This window comes from Thalia democratica, chromosome 6, assembly GCF_965202585.1.
Source record: "Thalia democratica chromosome 6, ktThaDemo2.hap1.1, whole genome shotgun sequence".
In the NCBI taxonomy this organism is placed as follows: Eukaryota; Metazoa; Chordata; class Thaliacea; order Salpida; family Salpidae; genus Thalia; species Thalia democratica.
In genome coordinates this window covers 24,895,160-24,916,987 of record NC_139170.1, presented here as the reverse complement: position 1 = coordinate 24,916,987, position 21,828 = coordinate 24,895,160, and the positions used below count along the sequence as shown (strand labels likewise).

At 23.5% G+C, this 21,828-nt stretch overlaps 1 protein-coding gene across 2 annotated transcripts in view; it reads left to right on the top strand.

Annotated features, from left to right (window-relative positions):
- Nucleotides 1-21,828, top strand: part of LOC145839587 (calsenilin-like) — a 55,550-nt gene that overhangs the window by 7,800 nt on the left and 25,922 nt on the right. Inside the window, exon 1 of one of the 2 annotated variants that reach the window (XM_082947199.1) lies at nucleotides 2,171-2,670. The exons of the other annotated variant lie outside the window; for it this stretch is intronic. Within the exon in view, the coding sequence (XP_082803325.1) occupies nucleotides 2,331-2,670 (340 nt within the window). The 5' untranslated portion in view covers nucleotides 2,171-2,330. Of the gene's footprint in view, nucleotides 1-2,170; nucleotides 2,671-21,828 lie in introns of those variants that run through there. 2 annotated transcript variants of the gene reach the window in all.

Genomic DNA, 21,828 nt, shown 5'->3' with positions numbered 1-21,828 from the left:
CTATCTTTTAGTGTTTATGCTCACACGTAAAAATATTTAGAATAAAGAATTTTTAGTGTCAACGACTGAGATAAAAAATTTTTATCTTGTTTTAGCGCTTTTCTTACGTCAATGTAACACGAGCAATAAAATTACTGTGAGATGAAAAAGTTTATTATCAAGTTTACTTTTTTTTCAAACACCAATCTTTTTATTACAGTAATTTTAAATAAAGTACTTAAAATAGTTTTGTTCAAAAGGTAATATAAAATTTTGTCTTAAGTTGTCAAATTAAATATTTTTAAAATTAAACGTATTACAGTAAATAAAACTTATTTTGAGCTACTTAGTCGGTCACTTTATTTTCATTACCATTATATAGTTAGTCGCATTCTCATTGATTTATTGGTAGCAAAATAATTTGCAATAGTTAGAGATGAGAAAATCCCATGAGAAAAGGCAATTTTGAGTGGGAGCAGAAGATGCTAGCAAACGACAGCTTGCAGTCATTTTCCTTTTATCTGTCTTATTTTTAGTTATACTTAGCGAAAATTAACTTAGTTAGGTTAATTCTTAGCTAAAAACAAATCACATTTCGAGTATATTTTCTAGACAAGCCTTAATTTGTATTTTTAATTTTTTGTCAACTGTTTCAAGTTGTATCTTTTGTTTATGATTATTATTATTTAACTTGTAATTTTGTCCCAGCTTGAACCAGTTCCTTGATTAGACGACACAAGACTGAAAAGTTTAGTTTTCTTCTCTTTACTTTATCTTTACTTAGTCTTTTCTTTCCTTTTAATGTTTGTAGGTAGTTTTACTTTCAGTCTTATAAAAGTGTTAACTTTGTTTAGGTAGTAAACTTAGATTTAATTAATTTTTTGTAAGTAAAACAGAAAATTAGGAATAAATTATTTTTTAATAAGTTTTAATTGAAAACTGTTTTAAAGTTATCAACTATTTCACCACCATAATTAAAGATATCGTAGTAAATTTTCACAGAACTTAGAAAAAAATGTTTAACATTTTCGTTTAAAAAACCACTTTGTTTTTTTATACTTTATAAAGCTTTAGTATAGCCGATTACTCAGGCAAATTAACATAGCCTTTTTCTAAAATAATTTCAAAATGTTTGTATTTGACTAAGTTTTTTTTTTGAATTTGGTTGTTTGTTAACGTTTTTTAATTAAATATATTTCTTAAGTTAAAAAAATACTTTTTTTTAGACAATTTTTTTTTTCAAACAAAAATTCAAAAGTTTTTTAATTTGATTATTTTTACTTCAACTAAAATTTTTAATAAATACCTTGAAAATAGCTTATGTCTAGCTTAAAATAACTTTTTATATAAGTAAAACTAGTAGTTTTAAGTAACAACAATTTCTAATTCTATGAAAAATTTTAGCAACTAAGTATAACTTAAGTACTCAATAATTTTAATTTATTAAAAAACCTCTGAAGTGTTCAAGTTGAAAAACTTAATATGAAAATTTATTTAAATATTAATGTAATTAATCTTAATGTATTAAGTATAGTATCAAAGATTAATTTAAAATAAATTGATTTTTACTCCTGTAAAAAGGCATGACTCAATTTTAAAACAGAAAATATATATTTACGCAAGTTTTTTTGAATAATCTTATTTCTCTAATGAAAGAGAAGACATATTTGTTAAAACTATGAGTATTTTTCATACGAAGCTTTTTGTTCAATGTGGACCACATGCTTAAACTATTAGTTTCCATTATTTTGCAATACATGGTCAATAAAATAATAGAAAATTTATAATTTTCATAAAAGAGAGATCTGTTACTCACTCACAGATTTTCTTTAAATAGTTTAAAAAATAACTATAAGTCAAAATGTTTAAATAAATAAAATAAAATAAATAATTTTGTAATTTAGTATTTAATATATTTTGTGTAATCTAAATACTTGTTTTTTCTACATATTTTCTTGAAAAGCTGTTGTATTTTAATGCTAAAACATATTTCATAAAATTAAGTTTGTTTTAAATGTAATGTTCAAACATTTGCGTTAAAACTTTAAGTTAAGCTAAGTATATACAGTTCGACTAAATGTAACAATTGTTTATATATAAAGTGTTAACAAGCTATATCAGAAAAATGAATTAATTTAAATTAGTATTCATAAAGTTTTCAGTGTTAATTGATTGTTTATGACAGAATTAATGTTATTAAACAAAATATATATTAAAATGAAAGTTAAACGTAGGTACTAGCAGGTAAATGTAAGAAAAAATCGTTGAATAGCAGAAAAAGAAACAATTTATTGCTTAAACCATAAGTTTTTCAACAAATCATCATTACAAGCATCCTGTTTTTCGTATTAATGACGTCTCGACATCGTCATTGTCGCCATGGTGAAGAAATCAATGGTAATAATTCGCCACAGCAACCCCCTCTTACTCCTACTTCTACGTCTCCATGGAAACGCAGAACAGAAGAAAAAATTGTTTTTAGTAACAGGATAGTTGATGATAAGTCGGTAATATCTGGTATTCAACGTTCACAGTTTGATGTCGAAGACGCAAAACAAGGGACCAAAAACTTGTCTCAGTCTGTCAAATCGAAAATTGACGTAAATTCATTGTCTTGGTGCCAGCGCGCACTCATTGCGTTTTCGGGGCCTTTAAGGCGCATTATAGCATATTTGAGATCGGATGTAGTTGGTTAGTTGATATATTGTAATCTATATTTTTAGTTTTTAACTTAACAAAAAAACTTTATCACTTTTTCAACTTCTAACGTATTTCTACCAACTCGTTTGTGATTGATTGTTTCAAAGGGAAAGGTTAATTACTTGGATTATAAGGCAGCTTTATTATTTTAACCTTTTCATTATTACACTTATCTATACAACGTCTAGTAATTGTGTTTTGCGTCGTTGGTTTGAAAACATTTGCCAAAGATAATTACTATGAAAAATAAAAATTAACAAAAAATTTCAACAAAAGTTATTGATTAGTAACAATATTAGAAAGTTTTTAATTAATAACAACAGATTAGTTTATAAAAATCTTAATTAGACGTAAAAACTGCGATTTTAAAAAGATAGCTAAGGTTAAAACTAACTATGTAAAAAACAATACCTACTGTTTTTAAACACTTATTGATAGATAAATTAGTACTATTCATGCTTATCTTTTTTAGAAAATATTGTTTTAGTACAACTAATATGATATATTTATTAAACTTTTTAATAAACTTCTCTTTTACTAATCTAAACATTTTAAAATTTGTTTTGTACGTAGCAAAGCTATAGCATTTGAAATAGCACTTTGAATTAATAGATTCAAAACGAAACAACTACTTTTCAGATAACTTTTTATACTTTATAGACTCTTTTTATAGACCACAAGTAAAGTCTTATTTCAGCGCTTAGTTCTAAGGAAATTTGATTATAACTTTTAAGCTATATTTAGTACTACAACATATTTTTACTTAGTTATGGATTTTTTACGTAAACATTTCTTCTTATTTGTTTACAGCAAAACTAAATACTATTAATACTACATTTGTTTTTTTATAATTTAGACATCTAGTCATGAATTTTTGTGCAACTTACTCATACAAAACTGTATTTTAAACTTAAATAATTTTGACAAAAAATATAAGATTTTAGAAAGTTTTTAATTATTATTCAAAAAACGATGTTCAACAAAAACTATATATAGTTAAAACGTTTACAAAATATTCCATAATCATTAAGTGAATAAAAATAACTCAAATGAAGTTAATCAGACAGTTTTAATTTTATGATATGTTGTTAATTGTTATTATTAATTGCTTTTTATTTCTTTCAACTTAATTGCGATGTCTTAAAATGTGCAATCGAGTATTCGTTTATCAAACTTTAATTTTTTAGTAAGTTATCCTGTTTTTTGTAAATGCGTATATACAATAATAAAAATATTTACAACCAGTTTTGAAGGAAAACAAATCAAAATTTTCTTTTAACATCGGTATTGCAAAAAAAACAATGTACACTAAATATTCTGTTTTTGCCTTAATATTTTTTCTTTACAACAATTAAAACAAAACTAATGTTTTCGGTTTTATAAAGAATATTTCAAAAAATTTAACCTTAACTAGCTTTGATTTGTATAGTTGTTTATTTTGTTTGCAGTGTTGTTATAGTAAATTTAAAGAAGTAAATTTAATTTAAGTAAATTTAAAAAATTATATTCCAAATGTTTTTGTATAAATTTAATCAAATTAATTTTTTCATATTTTTTTTCAAAATATGTTGAGAGAGCTTTGGTATGAGTAACGTAACTTACTAGCAACTAAATATATTCTGAACTCTATTTATCTAAAACTTTTATACATTAAAAGCTTATACCTTAGTTAATAGTTGTGTTAATTTTTGAATAGTTTATATTCGAGAGCAGATTACTTATGAATTTATTTATTTATTCTTACAAAAAAATTGTTTCGAATTAAACATTACATCTTATAATACTAATAGTTTTTGTACTAAAGTGCTTTTATGTATTTTTATTTAAAAAAAGTAGAAATAACAAAGTTTAGGTTTTCATTAAAGTATTAAAAACCATTACTTTTTTACTGTTTAAAAATAATTTCATTAAAAAGGAAACTAATTGTTTACGATTATTATAAACATTTAAACTTATTTTGAGCATTACAATTAGTTTTAAATTTTTTCCAATTTGAAAATACTCATTTATATTTATTTATAACAACTAAAAGGTGTTATCTGACAGAAAATTAAATTAAACATAAATTATTCCTATTTTTTTCGTAATTTTTTATTTAGTTATAGGTTGAGAAAAAAAAAAACAGGAATAAAGTTGATTTTTTTTTGACTTTAGTGCGCTTACCATTAAAATAATTTTAAGATTAGTGGGAATTTATTTACATGGTTCTTGATTGTTCTTGAAAATATTTCGAATTCTCTACAACAGCAAAACCATTTATTTTAAAATATGCTTTAATTTCAATAAATTAACAACTTATTTTATTGTGAAATGTCGTACGATGTACAGTATATTGTATATGTTTTTTAAGCTGTCTTAAAATGTATAGAAAAAGAAAACGTTGACATACATACTAAAATTCAACTGTAAACTGTATCTTACCTTAGTACTATTTGATTACTTTTCGGTATACAGTCAGCTGCAAAATGATGACAAATAACTAAATACTTTCTACAAAAAATATTCAATCGCTAAAAAACTTAACTTGTGTTTATTTCTAGTACAAAAGAAAAACATAAATAATTAAATTTTATGTATCTAAAAAACTACTTATAAACTAACGCATTGTGTTTTTGTCTTTGTATAAAAACAATTTATAAAGGTTTTCAGACAGTTAAATTAGTTTGTCAGATAGTAATGAAAATTTAGTTAAAAACTAATACTTTTTCTCAAAACAATTTTCAAAATTATTAGGTGTTAAAAATTATAAAATTAATAAATAAAATTAAATTTTTTGATTCGTATAAAAGACTGGTTGTCTTAGAAAATTGTTATAATTAAAAAAAAAAAAAATAAACGGTTTTACAAGTTTATATATTAGGAGCTTTTTTCTTCAGTTTTACTAAAGTTTTTTTGTTAAGTTCAGTAAAAATTAGTACCAAGTATATTAAAAACTGCTTAACATTCTTCTAAGTGAGCCTTATTGAGGTAAAAATATAAAGATCGAAAAGCTTTAGTTAAAGTTAGCAAAGTTCGACTTATTAATCTGTCGATATTAGACTCTTTGTTTTGAGTTTAACTAAAAATGAAGCTACAAAACGCTTAAAAAATTGAAAGAACTAAAAGTTACAAGTAATTTTGAGTTAAGAAATGTGTAAAACACGTCTTAAACAGTTTAGAAGTTGCAAGTAGTTTTAAAGAAATAAATACTTCATAGTTCAGAAATCTGTATACCTATTTAAGTTTTATGAAAATGAATTAAGTTGAAATCGAATCTAGTTTTTTTTATGAAATATTTAGAGAATTTCAGTTGTTAGGGATTTTAAACAAATAAAAAAACAATTATATTTAAGTGTGTAAAAATGTTCTTAATAGCTTTTCTTCTTTTTATTAAATCCTTTTTTTTTGACCTTTGAAACATATAATTCTATTTTAGTTGAAAACGTAAAACGTCGACTAATCTTTTTGCTTTATAAGTTATAAAGTTTAACCACAAACCTTAAATATATACTTTATTTTACTTTAAAGAAATAAAAGTCTGTATAAAAAATGGTATTACTTATCAAAATTATTAAATCATTAATGCTAACTAAAGCACCTTAAAAACATACATACTCTGGTTTAACTTTCTTAAAATTTATCCGACAATAAAGTACGGTTTAAGGATTTCAAACCAGTTAACTTTTCTATTTAATTTGTTCCAAAATCTAATCAGCCTTTTTACTTCTAATTAAAAATACTAATGCGCTATGCTAACGATTGACCACTGACGGGCGTTCTAAACTAACCACGTTTTTGTATTTTCCATGTTTCCGAAATGCGTGGCCTAGGGGAAAACTACATTCGATTGGAGTATTTTGCCCGTTACTCCCCATTGACATTTCTTTTTACTTTTACTTCGGAAACAAAACAAAGTATGAGTTTGGTGTAGTAAGACAAAAAGTATTAGTTATCTAGGTAACTACTTGTTAATGATTTTATTTTATTTTGGGTTAAATGTGTTAGTTTAAATAAATTGTATAAATGCTAGCAAGTAAAAAATAGTGAGGTTGTGAGTTTTTATTTGTTTAAAAACTTTTAGCAAAACTTATTTAATCAATCGACATATCCATCAAAGTAAAGAATGGGGAAGCTTAAAATAGAAGGTATTTTTTGTATATTTTTAAACTTGTTTTTTAGTATGTATGCTTTAAAACTTTATAAAAACTGATGTGCTGATAATTTTATAGTTAGCTTATTTAACTTATCTTAATGAAACACTTTAAAAATTTTAGTACTGTCTAACAGTGAAAAGTATTCTAAATTAAAATTTAATATAAGTTTACATCAAACTTATTTCTTGATGAAGAAGAAATTAAAAAAACAAAAGAAGATGAAAAATAATATTATATATTGTGCTATGTAATTTCAATTGCTAAATACTGTAGTGTGAATAAAGTAAAAAACTCTAAGTCATTAATAAAAATGTATTGAAAACTAAAGTAATAAACTAAAACTTTGGTTAACTTTAATATAGGGTATAGTTTAAAACTATCCCTTGTATATACATTTGTACTCTTATACATTGAAATATATTAAATATTTCTATTAGTTAATAACTAACATTTCAAGTTAAAAAAATTTAAACTCTATTAGCAACAAAATATTTTTTTTTTGAAAAATAATACTTAAAATTTTTTAAACAAAAATAAAGCTGATTCTGAATTTATTTTATGATTTAATGAGACATTTTAAAACTAACTTTTTCCTATCGTTCCACAAAACAAGAGCGTAATAAAAAGATTTAAAATATGGATCATTAATTATTTGTTTATTTCAAATATCTTTATGAAGTACTTCTACGACAAATTCTAAAACAAGTAAATAATTTAAAGTTAATGTAACAGTTGTTTATTTTTTTATAATTAGTATGTAAGTCCAATTTTATCCGTTTACAATATACTTAAAGTGTTTATGATATAAAAAGTTTTATTAAGTTTTTTATTAAAAAGTACTTTCTATAAAAAAGTAAAAAATTATAACTACTTAAATTTAACCTTAATAATTAAAAACTTTATATTAGTTTTCAAAATCAAAATATTTTGATAAAAAGGTTCATGTATGATAATTAAACAATTTTGTTTTACAAATCTAACAAGTTTTTTTTTAATTTAGCAGAAATGTAAAAGTTAAAACTAGTAACTATTAATTGGTTACTTTTTTTCTAAAAAGGAAGAAAAATGCTTCAAAATAATAACTACTTTACTTAAGCCCTTAATTAATGATGTATCTAGACAACAGCATCTTATCTGTAACGTCAGTGTTGAAGTCTTTAAGTTTTTAGGATAAAAACTATCTAACCCTTGTTTAAAAAAAAAACATAATTATTAGATACTCCACAACTTTGTCTAATTCGAAAGTTTAGTTGTATTTGTGTTTTTAATTACACTTAATTTTTTTTAAAGTAAGTTAAATATGTTTTTTTAAATGTTAAAGTCAAAAAAAAAAAGAACTTTGCAAATTATTCAATTTTTTACTTTGAAACTAATGCAATTTAAACCAATTAACCATCAAATTTTTTTGAAATTTAGATAAAAACTAGACAGTTATTTTACGTTCCTTAACTAAAAATATATTTGTTTCCTTAAAGATGTTTTCAAAACTAAAATAAACTCATTTTTATATTTATGTCCTGGAAAGACGTTTAAACGTTTCCGTGGTGTGCTACTCGATAACCGAAAGGTTTTTTCGTGCACCAGGTCCTAGGACTAAACATTTTGAGCACTTATATAAAACATACCTGTACAGTTTATTTTGTGATATTATGACCTAAATAAGTTTTTTATATTTTAAATACAACATTACAGGAATGTAAATTTGTAGAAAAATTTTGATTGTTATTAAGATGCCGTTTGCAGCAGAAAAAATATATACAGAATTTAACTACAAACTTTCACAGTACTCTTTCTTAATTAAACTTAAATGATTTTTTTTTTCTAAATTGTTACTGTAATAAAAACATAATTATATGTTATTTAGATTAATATGTTATTGCTATTGTTAAATTATTAAGTTATTTTGATAAATAACTAAATTTACTTTAATAAAGTAAGAATATGTACTATAAAAACTTGTTATTATACTTTTCAGTGAACTTTCTTCGCTAGGATCTCTATTTGAAAACGATTAACTTAAAATTTTGAATATTTGTGCAGAACCTATTCATTTTCTATTGTTTATTTTATTTTTTTGAAATAGTTTTCCGTTTAAAAATATATATTCCCTTATCAAGTTATAAACGAGTTAAAAATTAGTTACTGAGTAAAGAGTTTAAAATTAAGTTTAAGTGTAATGACATACACACATATTTATAAACAAATATAGAATTTAAGTTTTAATAAAGTAAACAAAGTTAAACAACATTTTACTAATTTGTTCGTTGATAATAATGTTGCTGTAATTTTACATTGGTGTATTTTGAGTCTATAACTTAGACTTTTTCTCTTCTGATTCAAGGCTATAAAATTCACTGTTTTTTCATCATTTTAGAGCTGTAAAGTTTTGTACGATGTCTAAGTTTTGGCAGTTTGTGAAATTTAGCGATGATCAAACATTGCGCTTTAGTCTGTTCCACTGTGATCTGCAAACCTTCAGAAAGATTGTCTCAATATCTCTCTATATAGGAGATGCTCAAACCTGCATCTATTAATGACACTTGCTTGAAACGTTTCCGAGCATTTGATTTTGTGGCCGAAGTAGCCAGACACTTTTTTGCTCGTTTAAACCGGTTTGATTTTGTGTGTTTAAAAAACAGATGATATACGTTTTTGGAATCGTAATGAACAGTTACGAACGTAAACTGTTGTAAAGTAAGGGAACTTTTTAATATATGTATTCCTTGTCATTTTTGTGGTAATTATTTGTTTTTTTAATGTTAAGCTGTAGATTTTGTGAATTTCAAAGAACTTATTAACTTTAGACTCAATAAGTTTTTGTGGATACTGTTTTTTAAACAATAAGTTTTTTATTTTTGTTAACCTTTTTTGAATGAGACAAGTTACAGCATATATTTATCGCTCTGTTTAAATGATACCTTATTAAACGAAGCTTCTAAGATTTAGACAGACACTAGTATGTTGATTTTTAGGCTTCTTTTTGTAGGTTTTCTGTAAATAGTGTGTAGTTGGTTTGATAGTTGTTTTACTTTAGTGTCTAGAAATAATAGTTTTCAGTTAATAGAGTTTTCTAGAGTGAAATGTAAGTTTGGTTCTAGTGTTTTTATCTCATAATAGAAGTTGTACAAATCACTGGTGTTCTAAACCATTAGAAATATTGTTTATTGAATGACAAAAAAAATAAGCGTTTGAAAAACTGGTCTAAGGACCTGATGTACGAAAAAACCTTTTGGTTATCGAGTCAAACACCATGGATACAGTTTAATGTCTTGTCCAGGATTTTAATATAATTTTACTAAACTTTTGTTTATTTTAAGAAAGTTAAAATTTTGTGTTTGATTATATCTTACTGGTGTACGTGGTAATACCTTTAACTTATTTTTCGAATTCTTTACTCAGTACCTTATTATTTTAAACTTATTTTATCACTTGGTATAATTTTATTCATGTCGAGAACGTTTGTGTAAATTAAAAAAAGAAATTGAGTAATTTTAGCGTATATAGTTTATGTTGCAAGTGATATCTTAAAAGTATTGGAGATAGTTTAGAAATTTTTTTCTACTAATCAGTTTTAATATAAATGTTGAAAGATTATCAATAGCTAATAATGTTTAATAATTGAGATCCGAACGATACAAGTTCGTTTGATTATACAAAAGTAATCTAAAAGATATACTCTGTTTATTAAAAACTGATTCAAGTTTTTCTGTATTAAACTAGAAAAACAGTTGTTTCCTTATTTTTTATCACAGAGACATATGCATTAATTTTCAAAAAGTTGAGTACTTTGTAAATTGACGTTCCAGTTTTTAATAGTTGTAAAATGAAAATTTTAAGCAACTTTCAATAAATACGATTTAACACAAATCTTGTATTAGTTTTTTAAAGCCATAGAACATAACAAAAATAGTTTAGCAGTATTTATTAAGTGTTTTAGATAAATATTAATATTGAATATATTATAAGTAAATTAAACAAAATTAGTTTGTCATTTCTTTAACTTTGTTTACTTGAATAAACTTGCAATTATACAAGTAAAATCAGATAAAGAGCAGTTAAAAAAAGAAAAACCATAATTGCTATATATAATAAAATATTACTTATAGATCCGTGAAATTTACTAAAGAGTAATTTTGATCTTTAATGTGCATGCCTGTAAACACAAGAGCAACTTTGTTTGTAATTATAAAGTGTTTTTTATTACGTTAGCTTTTTGTTTACATACTTATTGTTAGTATGAATATTTTAGGGCTAGGCAGCATACTGCCAACGGCGAACTTTTTAAAATGAAAGCATCTCTTTAACGAAACAATTAAACTCAACTTTCTTTCAGTGACATTTTTCAATGTTTTATTGATTAAAGTTTTACTAAACCGTAGTTTTTATCAAATGATAACTTTATTAAAATCTTGTTAAAGAGAGTTTTTTAATTTTTATAGTACAGTTTATAAAACTAAGCGCCCCTTTTAATCTTTTACTAAATACGGCCAACAAAAAAGTCTAAATAATCTGACACTTCAGTCACAAAATTTTCTCAACTTATTTAATTGATTAATCTAATAACATTGCATAGTAACTTTAAGTTACGAAATGGTATCAAATCTGTCAACTGTATACCAATTACAACTTAAAAACAAATGATAAAACTTAAAACGGAGTTTGCTATGTTATAATTGTTATTTTCAAATCATAATTAACATAAATAAGTCAACATTTTTATATTAAAATTAGTATTTGTTGTTTTTATTTTGTAATTCTACGGTTTTTAATCGTATGTTCTTTTTAGTTTTAGCAAGTAGTATAATTACATTAATTCACAATATGTACAGTAAACTCTCGCATCTTTACGCACTCTTGACGTTACGCACTTTCGTTTAGTTACATATTTTATAATTCTAAAAAACTCAAAAATTATTATTTTTTTTTTTAATATTGCACAAATTAGGTTTATTGTATATTGTTAATTTTAAATATGTTTTAAAATGCTAACTCACCTCTCTATATCTTTAGACTTCGTAAACAACTTTGAAAATAAATACAACTATTTATTTTTCTTACTTTAAAATTTTTTAAATAGGAATTTCCTAAATAATATTAGGAAGACTTTTCAAAATTTTGAAGTGATTTATTTGAAAAACACCATAGATGATTTTTACTGAAATTAATATTTTTCGGTTTTAGTTTTTGCCTTCCATAAGGAGCCTATTGTACTCTATGTCTTTGACCTTTATACCTTAGGTGTCTTAACACCCCTCCTTTTATACCTTTAATTAATAAAAAATTTCAAATCCTCAAATTCTTATGGAATGAAGTTTCATTCCTACTCAAAATATTCATTAATATATATTTTGTACAACGCAAGACAAGTTTTTCCTTATTTTGGCAAAGGTCAAATTAAAAAAAGTTTTAGTAACATAAACAATTTTTATTAAATATTTTTCTTATATTTTATATATTTTGTTCAAAAAAGAAATCCAGTTCAGCACCTGATGCATATTTTTTAAAAGACTATAAAAACAAATTTTAATATAGACACCACACCATTTCTTAATTGTAGACAAATGCTTAATTATAAATTGAATTTCCTAAGTAGAATAGATTATAAATGTTAAGTATCAAATAAGTCACATATAAATAAAGATAAAGCAAAAATCTACTTATTATTAAAATTAGTAAAGATTTTCTACAAGTATTATTATTTTACATAAATTTAAAACCTTTTTTTTGATGTATGTACAGTTTTATGTTTTTTCTCATATTTATAAATAAAGTAAACAAATTGTTAAAAGTGGGAAAGTCCCCAGTCTGCTTTTAACTAGAAGCAATATCAAAAAACTGCCATTATAGTAAGTATATTTGGTACCTCTCGTATCTTTACGATCTCTCATATATTTACGCATTTTTTCTGTGGAAACAATGTGCGTAAATAAGCGAGAGGTTACTGTACGTATTTGAATAAAAAAATTATATAATAAATATAAACTTATTATAAACACTTAATTTAAAGTAGAAAAAAGTATTAGCATAGAATGCTGTATATAACTGGTAAACTTAGGCTTGTTATTTTTTATTAGTTTTTAATAAATAGTATTAATTTTTCTTAAGAAAGTTATAAATAAAAAAATTTAACATACTTAATAAAAGAAAAAGTTTGATATCACACATTTTATAATGAATTATTTATTGAGAATATCTTTCGACTCATACTTATGAATATAATATTTTAGTAAGAATAAATTAAATAAAAGTATACTTTAATTAAAACAATGCAAAATATTAGAACAAAAAACGAATATAATTCATATTCTAAAACTTTTAATCGTTATCTTATAATATACTTTAATTTTTTTGATCATCATTTAAATATTGTATTAATAAGTCTTAGTCGATTTTTTTTACATTTAATTGTTTATTATGAAATGTACTATTGTCAAATGTTTTAATAAGTTTGTGCATTAGAAAAATGTTTTAAAATATTCACCTAAGTTTTTTTTTGTTAAGAAATGGCAAAATTTTTCAGTTTCTGAATTATTACAGACTTTTTATAAAACAAAACAACATATAGCTTCTGAAAATAAAATTATCCATGTTTTTATGAGCAACATTTTTATATAAAAATTTGTTAATAAAAAACATTTACAATTAAATTTTAATTAAAATATACATCACCGGTACTAAATTCAAAACATTATTTTTATTTCTTACGTAGTATAAGCGTAGTAGAAAAATTAAGTTTTATATATCTGCAATATAAGTAAAACTTTTATTGGCAAGAACTATCTAAAATTTTCTTAAGCTGTGTACAGTAAGTAAATTGAGATAATTTATAAGCATTTTAAGTACAAGTTTGTAAACACTTTTTTATAAACACTTTTTATTTATGTAAAGACTACTAATATTGAGTGTTTTTTCTTAAAAATTTAACTGCATAATGTATAAAAATTTGTTTAAAAAAACATTCAAAGATAAAATAAGAATATAAAAGAACATTTGCCAATTTTTAGAATAAATGAAATAATTTTCAACCTTTTAAAAAAATTTTAAATAAAAATTACTTTTTATAGAAGTTTGAGAAACTTATTAAAATTACTAAATCCTAAATTTGATGTCAGTACCAAAAATAAAATAATTCACGATATTTACAAACATTATACTTGAAGAAGAAAAAAACTCTTATAGTACCATTTGATTAGGAAATGTAAATTGTTTTTACTTAAACAGGGTGCTTAACATCAAAAAAGACTTTCAAAACTTACTCAAAAAATTATTTAAATAATATTTATCGATTTATTAGTAATTTGTTAGACCAAAAGTTTCAATTTTTATTATAAATTTCTTATTTATTTCTAAACTGAACAATAAAACTTTCTTAACATATATATATATATATATATAAAGAATTAGGTTATTGATGTTTTATATAACAGACTCGCAATGCAAAATAATTGAGGCCCTACAATGAAACATTGTTTTATTTTGAGAATCTACTGAACAAAAGCTGAATTTTTTTTTTGTTTAAAGTTTATTACTTTTAATAAATGTTTTTCAATTGGGAGCAATTTTATCAATCAAGAATATATACACACCTTTTTTTCTGATTCATAAGTTATTTTAAAATATAACAAAACGCATTTCATTTTTTTCTTAAATTTATTTGAGTACTTCCAAGTAAGTCTTTCCAAAAATAGTATCTTATCAAATTAAACTGAATTGAAATTAAAATAAAAATATACAGTAGTTACAACGTTAAAATTCAAAAAGTTTTAAATGACGTAATAATCAAATAAATTTAAGAAAAAACGAAATGTGTTTCGTGATACTTTTTTTTTAAGTACACAAATAAAACTTATAAAATATAGTTTTACTATATACTCTTTTTAATAAAAATAAGAAAAAGTAGCAATTTTATAGCATGAATTAAAATAGAAAATGTAAAATAATTTATATTTGGCTTAAACTTTTACTCAGTACCACATTCATAATGTCTAAACGTTTATGAACATAAATAACAGTATTACTAAATTAGAACTTTTTCTATATAAACAATGTCTTTATAAAAAATGTCTTTCTAATTTTATTTATGTAGTAATAAAGCTTTTTAATCTAAAAAAAATTATTTAACTTAGATTATTTTTACAGCAGATAACATGACTTTTACATAAAAAAAAACTATTCGTACTAAACTACCAGTGAGATATTTTTTAACTGTTATGTTTCATTCACTAGGTGGTGATAAAGGTAAAATAATAGAAACATAGTAAATGGTTGTATATTTAGTTGCTTGAAAAATGAACTTGACAGTAGAATAAACTGTTTAAACTTTTTTTTTATACGTCAAAAAAAAAAACTACTTTGACCAACTGCAATCCGAAAGTTTATAGATGTTTTAAAACTATAAAAGCTTATTGATTAAGTTCGTTTTTATTAGTTTTTCTCAAACTTCTAAAACAATGCTATTCAAGAAAAAAGTTTATTCACAAGCTTCTTCCAAAACAATTTATTTTACAAAAAAATTCGTTTTAGTTCTAAAGATTTTATTAATTTACAAAACCTTGTTGGTTTTATTTATATAAGATATTTGTCTTAAACTTTATTTTTAAATTTTAGAAAAATGATAGTTTTTCCGATTTGAACACTCTTTACATAATTATTTATGATATAAAAAAGTAATATTTTACATATGCATTAAGTCTAAAGCACATGTAAACTATTGTTCTGTAACATAAATGTTTTGTGCACTAATTTTTCTACAAAGTGTATAAACCAAGTTTAGTTAGTACAACATATAATGCACTATATATATATATGTATATATATATATATATAATTTATTGAAAAAGTATGAATTTAAAAATACTGGTACTTATGTTTCATAAGACTAGACGCCTTAATCATCAGCCAGTTTAATTTAAAATAAAAAGCACTTTACTAAACATCACAAAATATATATATATAGAGATAGGTATTTTATAAAACACTACGGTTTTTTGATACAATTGTTTCCTTATCCTAATAAATGGGACAGTTTATCAGTTAATTTATTAAACATATAATAACATAAAACATAAGCTAAGCCATCGTTTCTACAAAGTCAAAATACGTTCTGCTCAAAGATTTTTTTCTTCTATATTTCATACAGTAGGAACAAAATTAACTAGTTAGTTAACTTCTACATTTAGAAAATTTTCTTGTGGAAGGTCAAAATTTACACTCATTTTTTCTTTGTCCATACACGATTATAAAAAATAAGAACTTATTTGCAGCAGTGTACAACTCATTTTTACTAGCTGTACAAAAATTTTCAGTTAATGTTAGTTATTTTGCCAGCGTATTTCTAGAAACACCATTGTAAAATGATATTAGTCATAATTTGTCTTATAAACAAAATAGTTATAAAGGTATGATGCTGTAAGCATCATATGTTCATTTAACTATTTAAAGCAGGTACACATTGATATCTTAAACGTTTAAAATTATTTAAAATACCTCTTACAACAAAACTGACAAATAACCGTAAAGTTACTTTCTTTTGTTTTTAAAGCTAGTTTTAAATTTTGTTCATATTTTCCAATACTATAAATTTTCCAGCCGTATTTTAAGTTAGATTAACTGTTTTGTAGCGAAAATTTCCAAGCTTAGATAATAGTATGCTTTTATATCTTTCAAAAAAGTTTTCAAAAAAGATTGTATATTTATTAAATTAATATTTATACCGTGTGTATCTGCTTTTAAATGTTAAACCCGATGACCCAACGTATTGCTTAACTTTCTCTGCGGTCACCACTATCGCTTTATTAATGACATTTATAAATAAACAATTTCTATCGACCATAAACATTCTTTGTTGTTGCATAGCTTTAATTTTTCGAAAATATTCCTGAATGTTCCGGTATTGAGACATTACTTGGCTTATAACTTTGTAAATTTTAGCTTAAAACACGCCTGTACTCATCGTAACGTGAGGAAAAAAAATTGCAAATTTAAACTGAAACCTAGCGTTATATAAAAAAAGCAGTATTTTTAAACATACTTCAACTTATATTTTAATTAAATTTTAGTGCTTCTGCTTTCAAACTAAATAAAATTCAAATTTTTAATGAGAATCTTCCGACTATTAAAAAGTTACTAATGAACTAATAAAATTTTGAAGATCAGTAAAACAACTAGCTTGCAATTTGTTCAAAATATTTTATTATACAAAGTTAATTATATTGTATTGTAAAGTATTATTATCTATGTTTGTAATAAAAAATACAACGTATTGCATATGTTTTGCGCCTAAACCATAAGCTTTAAGTTTTCGTCAGATTGTTTTGGTTATCAAATTGGAATCGATAAGCACTAAACAATATTTATATTTTCCTTTAAAATTACTTTGAGAATTTAAAAAGATAAGTAGTTATAGAAGTTTTAGAAATTTTCATAGTTTTTACTTATTGTTGTTTTATTATTGTCCAACTTTGGAACTAGGCATTAAAACCTGAGTCATTTAAACAGAAAGACACACGAAAAGAGATAAAGAAAAAAGTAAAACTTTATTTTGTAACCAAATTATATAAAATAGTTTAAAATTTATAGTTAAACATTAAAAAAAAAATTACTTACTAACAAACTAAAATACTTTTTGAAACTCTATTCAAATTTGTTCAATTTTATTCATATGAAACTAATTTAGTTAAAAACTTCACAGGATAACTGAAAATTGTTTGAAATCTTTGTAAACATATTTCTTTAGTTTTAGAATTCAAATAGTCAATCTAAAGTTTTAACTTAAAAAACTTTACTCAGTTCTACTTTATAACTTAAAATAAAGTTTAGCTTTTAACTTTTACTTCCTAAATCATTATTAAATTTTAAATGTTTACATTACTAGTATATTTTAATTTACACTTTTTTGTATCCGTAATCAAAGTAACATTAACAAACTTGTTTTTAATTTCAAAATGAAAACTTTATACAGTTTTTATACTCTTAGAACATTTTCTTATCAAAGATTAAAATTATGAAGAAAACATAATAAAAAAAGTCAACGGCTGATAAATAACAACTTTTATTTATATTTATTACTATTAAAACTTATAACTGACAAAATAAGTTTTATATTTTTATGGTAGTTTCAATTAGTTTTATTTATTATATTTATCTCACTTATTATTTAAATTATGAAGTTAATGTACAGGTTTAAAAAAACTTAAACAACGTTTCCGTGTATTTACTTGAATATAAGCTTTATAATATTACTTTTAAGACTATCATAATTATTGTTTAGAATAAACTACCTCACTATTATGAAAAAAAAAAAATTTCAAGCATTATTGTTTTTGTATTTAAGATTAAAACTTTAATTTAATTTTTCTCTGATAGTAAAGTTAAATTAAAAATCACATGTTTTTTTATGTTAGTATTGCATTATTCATAAGTTTTATATGTGACTTTGTAGTCAAAACTTTAGTATTATTATCACGGTTTTATAAAAAGTATTACGAAAAATAGTCAATGTACATATACTATGCTGTAGTGTAAAATCGTATTAAAAGTTTAGTATAGTTAATCCAAAATTTTGCCAGTAAAGTAAGAGTGAAATTCACGTTACTTCTTATCTTACCTAATTTATTAAGTTAGATAAAATGCAATACATACATAAATTGTTGACTAAAATAAATATTTATTTAATGATGTTTATTGAATTTAAATTCGATGAACCTCGTAATGTTCAGTTTATGAACAATTATAAAGGAATAAAAATTACAAATAGACATATTAAGAACTTTTGTAAAGAGTTCATGGTGGACCCCCTAAATTTATAATTGCAGTTTTTCATTTTTAAACATACATTAAAAATTAAATAAAAAATAATTTACCTTATTACCCAGGCTAACTAATGACGTTTTTTTTTACCTGGTTGTTTTCTTATTAAAATTTTTAAAAGTTTTTAGATGAAACTAAAAATAAAAGTAACTAATATACTTAATACAATTTTCAAAATTATTATTTTTAAGTCAGCTATACTTTTTCATAACCAAGTAGATAAAGAGTGTTTTTTTTTAATCTCTAACTAGCATAACTTAAAATATATACGTTATTTATTCTAACTTATTTAGTTATCATTGGTATACCTTTATTATCTTTAAGCGTAAATGTACTGTAAAAATTTGTAATAAAGATAGAACACATTAAGTTAAGAAAATTTTACAAAATTAAAAATCATTTAAATTCAAAGAAAATAGCGATCAAATATGTAATATTCTTTAGTTTTAAAGTTCTTGTGTAAGTAGTTTTTTTTAAGCATCAGAACAATAATAGTACTGTAATAATTCTTTTTGTTTCTATTGTTCTTTAATAAGGCTTTTCGTTTTGGTTTTGCACAATAAAAATATTTTCTAAGTTTTTAAAAATTAGTCTTCAAATTCTTACTCTTAATATTTTCAAACTAATAAACTTTTTTAATCTTTATTTTTTATAGTTTATTTTTTTTTATACACCATAAAATTTAAAGTTTACTAAGAAGAAGGTTTTATTTTTTATTTTTTTAGTTTTCACATAAAAAACTTTAGTGTATTGACTGGTAAACTAATATATTTTACGCAAACTTGATTATTAATTTTAGTATTTATTTAAGAAGTTTGATTTAGTTTAGTTCTTTCAGGTGTTGTACCATAAGTTATATGAACTTATTTTTAATTTGGATGAACAAAGTATTGTAATGATCATTTGCTCTTGTAAAAACTAAGTCGAAAGTAGATAAATAATTAAAAAAAATTAATATTTAAAATTTTGTTATGATTATACGATTTTATTCTTTATTTGCATAAATTATTTTTCAATACTTACATTATTTTTTTTTTCTAATATTTTGATTGATATTTTTAAATTACTGTTTTCATCTAAATCATGGGTCGGCAAACTGCGGCCCGCGGGCCAAATGCGGCTCTCATAGCCAAGATCTGCGGCCTGCGAGGTACTTTTATAAAAGAATAAAATTAAAAAGTTTTGCAATAAAAACTTAGATTCTTAATTTAATTAATACTGTTTACAATTGCTATTTTACTGCTTATTTTGTTATAATTGTTGTTTCAAGTAGTGTTTTTCTAATAATTACTACAACTATTTTTAAATAACTGCGGCCTTCGAAGACTTTTTTTATAAACAGTGCGGCCTGCGAGCAGTTTTTTCTGAGAAAATTAACTCGCAGATTAGAAAAGGCTGCCGACCCCTGATCTAAATCGTACATTCACAAATTTTAAATTTGTTTTTATTATAAATTTTAAATGAAAACGAGGCATTAAGTACGGTACGGTTTTATTTAAAATGAATTTTACTTTTTTGTTTAATAAGATTTTAATAAAACTTTTAGGTCAGTCTTAGAAAAAATTGTTTAATTGTAGTTATTCGTTATTTTTACTCTTAGATTTTTTTAATACTGTTATGAGTTATTACCGATAATAAAAAAAGTAAAATATATTGTTTTAGTAATATAACAAAATTTACTTGTAAAAGTAATCTAGTTGAATTATTTAGAAAGATTTTTTTACTTATTATGTTTGGAATATGTTTTATGATATTTTTAGGATGGCTTGAATGTTTGTTAACATACATAATTTTTGCGTTTTGCTTTTTATAAGGCATAAAAAAGATATCATGCAAGTTGAGCTTCACATCTAGGAAGTCAGTTATCACTAGTGGCAATTCCACAGTGACTCTTAACCCCATAGATTTGAAGAAGGCATGAGTAGCTCTTGCGAACTCATACCTTTTTCAAATCTATGGAGTTAAGAGTCACTGTGGAGCGCCTTTAGTGATAACTGACTTCCTAGATGTGAAGTTCAACTTGAATGATATCTCTTTTATGCCTTATAAAAAGCGAAACGCAATAATTATGTATGTTAACAAACAATCAAGGCATCCTAAAAATATCATAAAACACACTCCAAACATAATTATTCAACGCTTAAACAAACGATCTAGTAAAGAAAAAATATTTTAAAAATAAAAGATGAATATGAAACAATAATGAAAAAATGCGGCTACAATAATGAGCTTAAATTTGAAAAACTTGAGCTACAACCAAAACTAATCAAAAACATAAAAGAAAAGAAATGTAATCTGGTACAGCCTTCCTTTTAGCAATTCAGTAAAAACTAATATTGGCAGAAAATTTATAGATCTAGTCAAAAACACTTCCATAAACAAAATCCGCTAACAAAAATTTTTAACAAACATAATGTGCAATTAAGTTATTCGTGTACGGCAAATTTTGAGAATATAATTAAGGCACACAACCAAAAAAGTGTAAGTCAAAACTCAGGAATTCGTAGTCAATGTGGTTTCCCTGGTAGCTGCAAATATAATTTGAAAGGGGGCAATTGCCGTTCGGAGAACATCGTTTACAGGGCCACAGCTAACTCTAGCGTTGAGACGAGGTTCTACGTCGGCTTGTGCTCGACTCAGTTCAGATTCAATAATGCCAATCATAAAAAAAAATTTAAAGGTGGAATATATGAAAACGACACTAAACTTTCAAAGTATGGTTGTGGCTTAAAGCGCAGCGGCATTGACTTTGAAATATCATGGGAAGTTGTAAAAAGAGCACAGCCTAAAGCTGACCGTAATAGCCCGATATTTAGGCTGTGTCTCAAAGAAGCAACAGCCGTTGTATATGCACTGAAAGATAAGAGATGCTTAAACAAAAACAAAAGAAGCAAGTTTGTATCGTCTTGTAGACATATAAAAAATCGGTTTTGAAGTTTTATTTTCTTCTCATGATAGTTAAATTTTCAACGTTTATTTAACTTTTTATCTTATTAATTTTGCTGTTCAAATACGTAGACACTCACTGATTTTTTACGAATTTCCGCCAGTTTATTGTCGATTGGTAAATTAATTTTTGCACAAGCCGTTTTGCATGATTTTTGACAGTTTTAAAATTACATCATGATCTATTTATGCTTAAAATTTAAACTTTCATTTGAGTGTTTAGTTTTGTGCTTTATTTTGAACTTTTTTTGCAGTTGAGGAC